General features: G+C 36.5%; 1 protein-coding gene across 1 annotated transcript; it reads left to right on the top strand.

The window, feature by feature from the left end:
* LOC127838472 (uncharacterized) lies at window positions 1-7,451 on the top strand. Its single transcript, XM_052366256.1, has 4 exons — window positions 1-407; window positions 5,336-5,510; window positions 5,715-5,935; window positions 6,947-7,451. Exons 1-4 carry the CDS (start codon window positions 330-332, stop codon window positions 7,145-7,147), a joined length of 675 nt encoding a protein of 224 aa, XP_052222216.1. The 5' UTR covers window positions 1-329; the 3' UTR covers window positions 7,148-7,451.
* Window positions 7,452-8,975: the final 1,524 nt, after the last annotated feature.

Below are 8,975 nucleotides of genomic sequence, written 5' to 3'. Positions count from 1 at the left end.
AATATCGATGTGTCGTTAGCAGGAAAAACACAGGCAAGCAAAACAGAGCGCGTGGAATATTTACACAGGATATTATATTTAATGCAATTAACAAGCAGAACGAAGAAGATTCTTTGCTGTTTAGTTTGTATGACACAAGTAGTTCGTGTATATTTTTGTAAACGTTTTTATTTATTTGACCGATGATTAAGTGTTGTTTTGCATACACAACTTACGAAAGCTTGATATCTTAGACTGATATATACACAATCAAGTTTGTAATACGACGCACATATTTCGTAATCGAGTTCATTTTTTAACAATAAACTTCAAACAGTGTGGTATTTAAGATGTTGTTTTTGTTGCTTATGGTTACTACGCTTTCGATCTCCATGGGACTCCCAACAAAAGCAGCATGGACAGCAGATGTAAGTAGCTACGCTTCCTAATCTTTTTCATACAGCATACAGCAGGGAATATGTTATTTAAAAGGCCCCAAAGGAGCTCTTACTGAAATATTCTGAATAAGACAAACATAATAATGACATGTTAGAACGAATACAAACCACTTTACATGAGTTTATGCATTCTAAGATATTAATCATGTTATTGGGCCCGTTTTTTCGGCCGTTTATAAATTTATACATGATTATGAGTATTCTATGCATCTAAAGACTGGCCTTTGTTATTTACCAAGCTCGCAAGCGCAGTCAGTTGAAGCGATGTCTATTTTACTGTCATTTTATTGTATTGCTCCCAACCCAAGTGTTTTATACCCACTTGTCTGTTTTCGTCTGACTATCTGCTTCAATGCTCCCATAAAATGTCTAATTTTGAATTATATTTTAATAACTCAATCAATATATGTTCGAAATATGCATTGATGTAAACAAAAAATAATTTAGATTTCAGTAGAAAGACAGTTTATCCTTTTAATTGTCCTTTGAAGAAGTTATATTTAATTAATCGGTCGTTAGAAGCAGCTGAAAGGAGTATATATTTATTAAGCGTAGCGATTAATCCTAGAAAAGAGTTTAGTCCGAATGATTGTTTTAATCCAGGCATCAGTTTATAAACGGTAGTTTGTAAACCAACAAACAACGACAATCCGAAATGCTGTCGTGTCTTGCCGGATCGGACAAATGGTATTCGATTGATATACGGATTCTGTTTGGCTGTCTGTGTTTATGACTCATTTTTGGCAAACCTCTCGCTGCGGGTATTTTTCTAGGGGTAAGCGCTTCAATCGTAAGTTAACTTCTTCCAGTCCTGGGACGATTTTAAATTTTTTACCCGTTCTCACTTACGCAAATCCTAGTTTATGTCGCCCTAATTTAGATTTGTTTACATTTTTTGACGTCAGCTATGTTAAACAAAATTAAAATAAAGTGTTAAAAAAACAACAACAACGCTATTTGAATAAACTGTTATTACGCAATATGTAATGGCGACATAGAGCTATGTTCAGAATCTGTCATATTTTTGCGAAGAAATTGCTGTTTGCGTTGTAAATGAAAAGCTTTAAAAAATGGGTACATTATGGAGGTACTAAGATCAGTATCATTTAAGACTTTTTCCTATGATATGAGATTTTTTAAAATAAATATGATATGACGAAAGCCTGATAAACGGCGTTAGGAGTTTACATATGAGGAGCGTCGTGAGAAAACCGGGCTTAATGCATGTGCGTAAAGTGTCGCCCCAGATTAGCCTGTGCAGTCCGCACAGGCTAATCAGGAACGACACATTACGCCTTAATTGCATTTTTGCTAAGAAGAGACCTCATTTAAACGAAACATGTCATAAAAGCGGAAAGTGTCGTCCCTGATTAGCCTGTGCGGATTGCACAGGCTAATCTGTGACGACACTTTACGCACATGCATTATGCCCAGTTTTCTCACAACGCAACTCATATGGTTTCTACTAAGGCCTAATTATCTGATTCAAATAATACAATAAATTGCATCGTTAAGTCAAGTCTCAGCTAAATGTATTTTATTGATGACATTTCTCAGGACAAATATACAATGTCGCATCTTTGATGTCTTGTTGAGAACAAAATTTAAATGGCGAAACTAGGGTCACTTATTAAGCCTCATTTTTTTAAACCCATATATGCCTAGCGTCTAGAAAAAGGCTTTTGGCAAACAGCGTAGACCCAGATGAGACGCCGCATGATGCGGCGTCTCATCAGGGTCTGCGCTGTTTGCTTAAAGGAATTTCTGTAAAAAATATTCTAAATATAGAAATAAATATACTATACATCCCTAATTTTGGAAATAAATTGATCCACTTTAGAAGAATGGGAGAGTCTACTAGTCATAAATGGGTTAATGTTGAGAGTAGTAATATAAGTTATAGCTTGATTTGCAATTTTAACAATGTTTTATGTTTTTTCACGCGCGAACAATACCAAACCGAATTTTAGAGTAACTGTATATAAACCAAAGCCTAACAATATATTTTTACGCCTTCGTTTTCCTCATTATTATTTTTTGTTGATATTCACAGTGTATACACTTGATAACTGGGTCATTACCCCCATAGATTATTCCGGTTTCTAGATTGTTATCTACCGCATACATGTCAGAAATTGATAAAGCTATGAAGTGACTGAGGAAATAGGGCGTACTGACATAAATATACCGAATACGGATATGACTCACTGCAAAATATATTGACGCATAATGATGGGCTAAAAGTGAATAGGGCTTGTGTTTAGTGGATCATCTTCGACAAACAGTCGATCATCTTTGACAAACATTAATCAGCTTTACGTGTGTTGAGAGTCTCTTGAATTGGCCTTTCACCAACACTTTAAAAATGAGGACGTACACTTCAGGCAAACTCTCAAACAACTGTAGCTTAGCTTGCACTGCTTGTTTTGCTCAGACAATACGTTTTTAGTATGAACAAGCCCGTAAAATGTTGCTGTTTAAAGAAATAAATCACAACGAATTCATTCGCTTTGCCAAAACCATCGTTATCAAGTGGAGCGGAGGAACGGTCTGATTTTTAGCAACAAGATACGGGTCAAGTGCTTGAAACAACAACAACAACAAGAACAGGAAAAGCGATTATTCTCACGTTCAAAGTTATTAATAATTTTAATATAAATGTTTTTACATCACATCTGCTATTAAAAACATTGATAACAATTTCAGTTTTGATTGTAACACGTTTATATTGAGATCAGTTGGCTATCTAAAAAGTATAACATTTAATGTCCCGAAAAAACGTTTTATTTATAACTGTAGACGTAGAATGATAACCCTACAATTCATTGTCTCCGAAGTAGCTGCAAAATAGCCTCTGCAGTTATACAAAAAAATGCATTTAATCAATTGTTATAAAAGTTAGTGAAAATTGGTCGAATCTCTTTGTAATTCTAATTTACCTTCATAATTATTAATATTTTTGTGTTGTATTTTTTATAGCATTGGCATACATTATTGTAACATGACTGATTGTACTGTAATTTCGTAGTATTCCAGCGATTTGTATTCAACTGTACACTGCATATTGGAGAATAAATGGTTTAAAAATAATATTCAAAACATAATCGTATCCAGCGCGTAGCTGCTATAAGGCACAGCAGGCCCGGGCATACATTTTTTTTAAACGTGAAAAAATAATAATGCTTCAACTTCGAAAAACGCATTCAAATGTTTACCCTGAGGGGGGGGGGGGGGGGGGGTGAGGTGTAAGAAATCTGCATTTCATATTGACATAATCCTCAGACAATGGATTCTGGTCGTGTTCAAATGACATATCTTCCGATTATCAACTCTACTTCTTTCTATGTGCATATAATCTAGCTCGCTTCTTTTTACGTGACTTGCTGTTACAAGTTTACATAGATCTACATGTAGATCTACTTGTCTCCCTTCCAACACTACAGTAAGTTGTAATCGATTATCGTTTGATTTTTAAGAAAATTCCGAATGATGTTTATGACCGCGGAAAATTAAAACGGACGGGAGCACTTGCCTTTGGCAAGCGAAATACACATTAATTCCTTAAACCACGGTTTAACAGTTAACTATTTAGTTAAGAGACTTTGAACCCGGGTTCAAAGTGCCGTTTGCACATTAATTCCTTTAACTCGGGTTCAAGACTTTGCACCGCGGTTCAAAGTCTCTTAGCTATATAGTTAAGAAACGACCAATGAAATCTTGACATTTGTCTTTTAATTGTGGGTTAAGCTCCGCTGATTGGTTGTCTCTGACTAATGTAGATAGAGATGTGTATCTATCTTTAGACAAACTTTGAACCGCGGTTCAAACTCTTGAACTCGGGTTTAAGGAATAAATGTGCAAACGGCACTTTGAACTCGGACTCAAAGTCTCTTAACCCTATAGATAACTGTTAAATAATTAATGTGCATTCCGCGCGTCTTAACCCCAGTTTAAGACTTTGAACCGCAGTTTAAGACTTTAAACTGCAGTTTAAGACTTTGAACCGCAGTTGAAAGTCTCTTAACCGGATAGTTAAGAGAGGAATTAATGTGCATACGGCACGTTGAACTCAGGTTCAAAGGTTTTTAACTGTATAATTAACTGTTAAATAATTAATGTGCATACCGCGCCTCTTAACCGCAGTTTAAGACTTTGAACCGCAGTTCAAAGTCTCTTAACCCTATAGTTAAGAGATTACCAATGAAGTCGCGGCATTTACCTTCTAATTGTGGTTTCAGCTCCGCGGATTGGTTGTCTCAGATAACAGATTTGTATTTTTTTTCGACACACTAAAACCGCGGTTCATAGTCTTGAACCCGGGTTTAAGGAATTAATGTGCAAACGGAACTTAACCCGGGTCCAAAGTCTCTTAACTATATAGTTAACTGTTAAACCGTGGATTAAGGAATAAATGTGCATTTCGCTTGCCATACTTGCCCCCGTATCCCGATCCATTGACTGAATCCGGGTCGGTTCGGTCCCTTGACACAGAACAAAGCCGTGCCGTAATAGACATGCAGATAGTATTATTGGAAATAATGTCCATGGTTTGACTTGTGAATAAGTGGAGTGTTACAATTTTAAATGTTTCTCTGTTCCATTTTGTTTTAAAATTTAGTTCACTGGTATAAAGATAATACAGTAAAATTTAGTTCTCTGACATTCAGATAAAACAGTAAAATATCAAAGAAAAACAGGCCATAGTCTTATTTTTTCTCATCTTATTATCTGTCTAGATATGCTTTAAATCTCACCACAGGCGTTATAGGATTTAAAAATTTTACGGGGGGGCGGGGGACCCCCGAACCCACAATTTTTATGTATCATATCCGTGCCTTCATATAACAAAATGCTAGCTACGCCCCTGGTATCTATACTTATTTAATCTTTTCCATTAGACTAACGTGCAATGCACGTCATACGATGCCCTTTGCGACATGTCGTTCGGTTTCGGTGAGCCATCAACTATGTTGCCATCGTCTGGGCCGATGTGCATATGTCCTGGTGACGTCACATGCCCACGTAACTCGTCGGACCAATCACAAGCGATGACCCTTGAACTTATTACCAGCGGTATACAACATCAAACAATTCAATAATAAAGAATGAGTTTATAATGCATTTAAAAGCAAATATAATAAATATGTTGTACATCGATAAACTACGCATGCTAAAATGTGTATGTTATTTTATTCAAATTATTGTATAATATTCTTAATTATATTATAATATATCACCTGTCTATAGATAAAAAGTTACGCACACGTTTATACACAGGTCAGAAGATTACCCTGCGGTTAAGCTACTGCTCTAAGAAGTCTTATCCTGACCGGAAGTGCAAACCAGACGAGATCACAATGCGCATGCGCGGTCCCTTAGACTCCCCAATCCTATTGACCGTGGCGGACGCCCCAAACTGCACCTGCCCTGAGCCCCTCGTGCTCCACTCATCCAAGCCGGACGGAGTTTTCATCGTGCAGGAGTACACTTGCGGGAAGGTAAACCCTTGTGTGTGTTTGCTTAGTTGATTTGCCGCAATAATCTACAGTATTTACACACACACAAAACTAGCTAACTTATTTGTTAACTCAAACGTTTAAATGGCTAGCTGGTTTAAAGTACTAACATATTTTAAGCCAGTAAATGAACTTACTGAAACAAGGGTACTTTGAGAATGGTAGTAGAATGTATGCAATTACCGATCCAAATACAAGGTATGTAACCGGGCGGGGAATATATACCGCGATCAATACATACTAGTGTCGTGTTCTGAGAAAACTTGGCATAATGCATGTGCGTAAAGTGTCGTACCAGATTAGCCTGTGCAGTCCGCACAGGCTTATTAGGGACGACACTTTCCGCCTTAACTTGATTTTCGGTAAGGAGGGACTTGCAACTAAAAATACCACAAAAAGCGGAAAGTGTCGTCCATGATTAGCCTGTGCGGACGCATTTTTTGCACATGCATTATGCCCAGATTTCTCAGAACACGACGCACATAATTATCTAGCATTACAAGATAGCATTCTGACGCCACGAAGACATATCCCCATATGAAAATTATAGCTAAAGATATTCAGTGTAACGATGCACATGGGTATTTCAATATAGAATTGCTACATAATAGATGAATGCATACACGTGATGTTATTTATAAAGGCCTGGCGTCTGGGCTAAAGCTGAATGGCAGTGTATTTTACCGATTATACATTCGAAATAGCGTTGCCACTGAAATTCTTAAAATTTATTACATCTACGCAAGTCCGTAGGTGTGTGTTTTGTTTTGAACATTTTGTCCTATATGGCTATGTGTATTTGTGGTACAAAAACTTCACCATCTCCAATTTCGTAGAGGAACACCTGGAATAAATAGCTCATACATGCAATATAATTTCATGGCTTCATTCGCAAACTATCAAACAGATACAAGCGCTTAATCGGATGTGTGTTTCATATGGCAGTTCCAACATAATTTTCTAAAAGTGTATGCTTTTTGACTCTATCTGCAGCCTATGTGCAATATCAACCGCAGCGACCCGCCGGTCTGCGAGAGGATCAGATCTGACGTCATTTCCGGGCGTTACGTCACATCAACGGAAGTGCAGTGCCAGTGTCCGCTGGGATTCTCGTGTTCCGGTTTCAAATTGTCGGGACTTCCGGGAAGAAAGTCCTTACCTGAAGAGATTACGTGCGAAGCGGCCTACTACTAAGTGATCTTTAAACGGGACTTATTCACATATGTACAAATGCGAAAATCATCAACGTTTTTGACAGTCTGAAATTTCCATAGATTCCATATGAAAGCTTTAATAAAACCTTCTATCATGTTAAAGAAAACATAGGTAAATAACTTCCATGGTCTTCATTGACACAACTTCTTTGCCTGTCCGAGATGGAAGTGCTTTAGACGTGCGATGGCGACACTATTACTTGTTACTATATAACTATGTAAATGTATTCATGAGTATCTGTCAGCTTTGTTCCTAGTAATCAAACTCTGCTTTGCAATCAGAATTGTTATCTGTTTTCGATGTGTGTTTGTTGAACTCAGGTAGTAGTTTAAAATGTCGCGCGACGAACTTCGGGCTTGCAAGAAAAGATTCAGTTACAAAATAAAACAAATTGCGGAATCATATTTAGCATATACTTAAGCTAACAGGCTTGCTTAACGTGATAATGACATTATTATAACAACGATTGTGGCCATATTCCATGTTTAACTTTATGACCGCCGCATGTAATATTGAATGGGCTATGGTACTTAATCAAACACTATTGATTTCATACAACCAAAAAGCGACTATTATAAACTGACCTAGCATATGTTGAGCAGCCGTCATATAAGACAGTCCGTGCTTGATTCTTAAATAATTCAGATATCGAGTTTCGTACTTTAAGTAATGAACGCCGAACACTGGAATGACTTACCCTATACTCATATGGGAAAGTAAGTTTTCGAACATAACATTATAAAAGTATACATTGTTTAGTTCGGAGTCGAACTTCTTACGCAAGTATGGATTCTGATAGTCGATACTTGAATGCTCTGAATATGGCGGTATTCGGCTTTCATATGATTGACTACAAGCGAACTATCTATGAAGAATTGGTCTGATGCAAATCTGCTTACGATCCCATAAGTCGCTAGCTAGCTGAGGATTCCTATGCAACCTTATCGGAAACAAAGTCATAGTAGTTAAACATCAACACTATTTCAATAACGTTTTTTACGACCCCAATGTTAATCCCTCGAAGACAGGAGAAGTTATGATTTAATTAAGGAACAAAATCGCCCTTTTTAATTTCCAGAATATAATTGCAACATTAAACAACTTAAAACAACACATGAAATCATTCAATCTTTCTAACAACTAAAATATTACGTGAACATGGACAGAATCGTTTTTCGCAAAACGCTATGATCGTTTTAATTCATTATAATAATAGTATGATACACGCTTATATGATGAAACCTACGAAGCGAGCACCTATTAACTATTGATTAAATACAATTAATACAAAACAGTGGCTTACAATCCTGAAACAAAAAATATCAATTTGTTTAACCCATTTATGCCTAGCGTCTAGAAAAAAGGCATTGGCAAACAGCGTAGATCCTCATCAGGGTCTGCGCTGTTTGCTTAAAGGAATTTCCGTAAGAAATATTCTAAATATAGAAATAAATATACTAGTCATCCCTAATTTTGGAAATAAGTTGATACAAGTTAGAAGGATGAGCGAGTCCATTAGGCATAAATAGGTTAAAAAAGAATCATCTACATAAACTAAGCAATTTATCATAAAATAAAAAAATATAATGTATTGCAGGTACATTGTAATGAGCCGCAATGAGATGCTTGTCATTTTAGTAACCTTACATCAGATTTGAAAGAATAGAACCAATAACAATAGTGGGGACTTATAAATATAAAAAACAGAACATAGCAACAACTTGAGTGTAGGACTAAAATGTCTTCTGAATAATGAGGAACCGTACAACTTCCTAAGACGCTTAAAACAACAACAACAACAACAGTA

This window comes from Dreissena polymorpha, chromosome 7 (assembly GCF_020536995.1).
Source record: "Dreissena polymorpha isolate Duluth1 chromosome 7, UMN_Dpol_1.0, whole genome shotgun sequence".
Lineage (NCBI taxonomy): Eukaryota > Metazoa > Mollusca > Bivalvia > Myida > Dreissenidae > Dreissena > Dreissena polymorpha.
The sequence above is the reverse complement of the archived record's forward strand: the minus strand, read 5'-3'. Positions and strand labels throughout refer to the sequence as shown.

Bases quoted from the DNA above. Each gene is read 5' to 3' on its own strand.
- LOC127838472 (XM_052366256.1), top strand. From the start codon at position 330: ATGTTGTTTTTGTTGCTTATGGTTACTACGCTTTCGATCTCCATGGGA. The intron at 408-5,335 runs GTAAGTAGCTAC...CTTTTCCATTAG, and splicing joins AAGCAGCATGGACAGCAGAT to ACTAACGTGCAATGCACGTC. The intron at 5,511-5,714 runs GTATACAACATC...GTTTATACACAG, and splicing joins CCTTGAACTTATTACCAGCG to GTCAGAAGATTACCCTGCGG.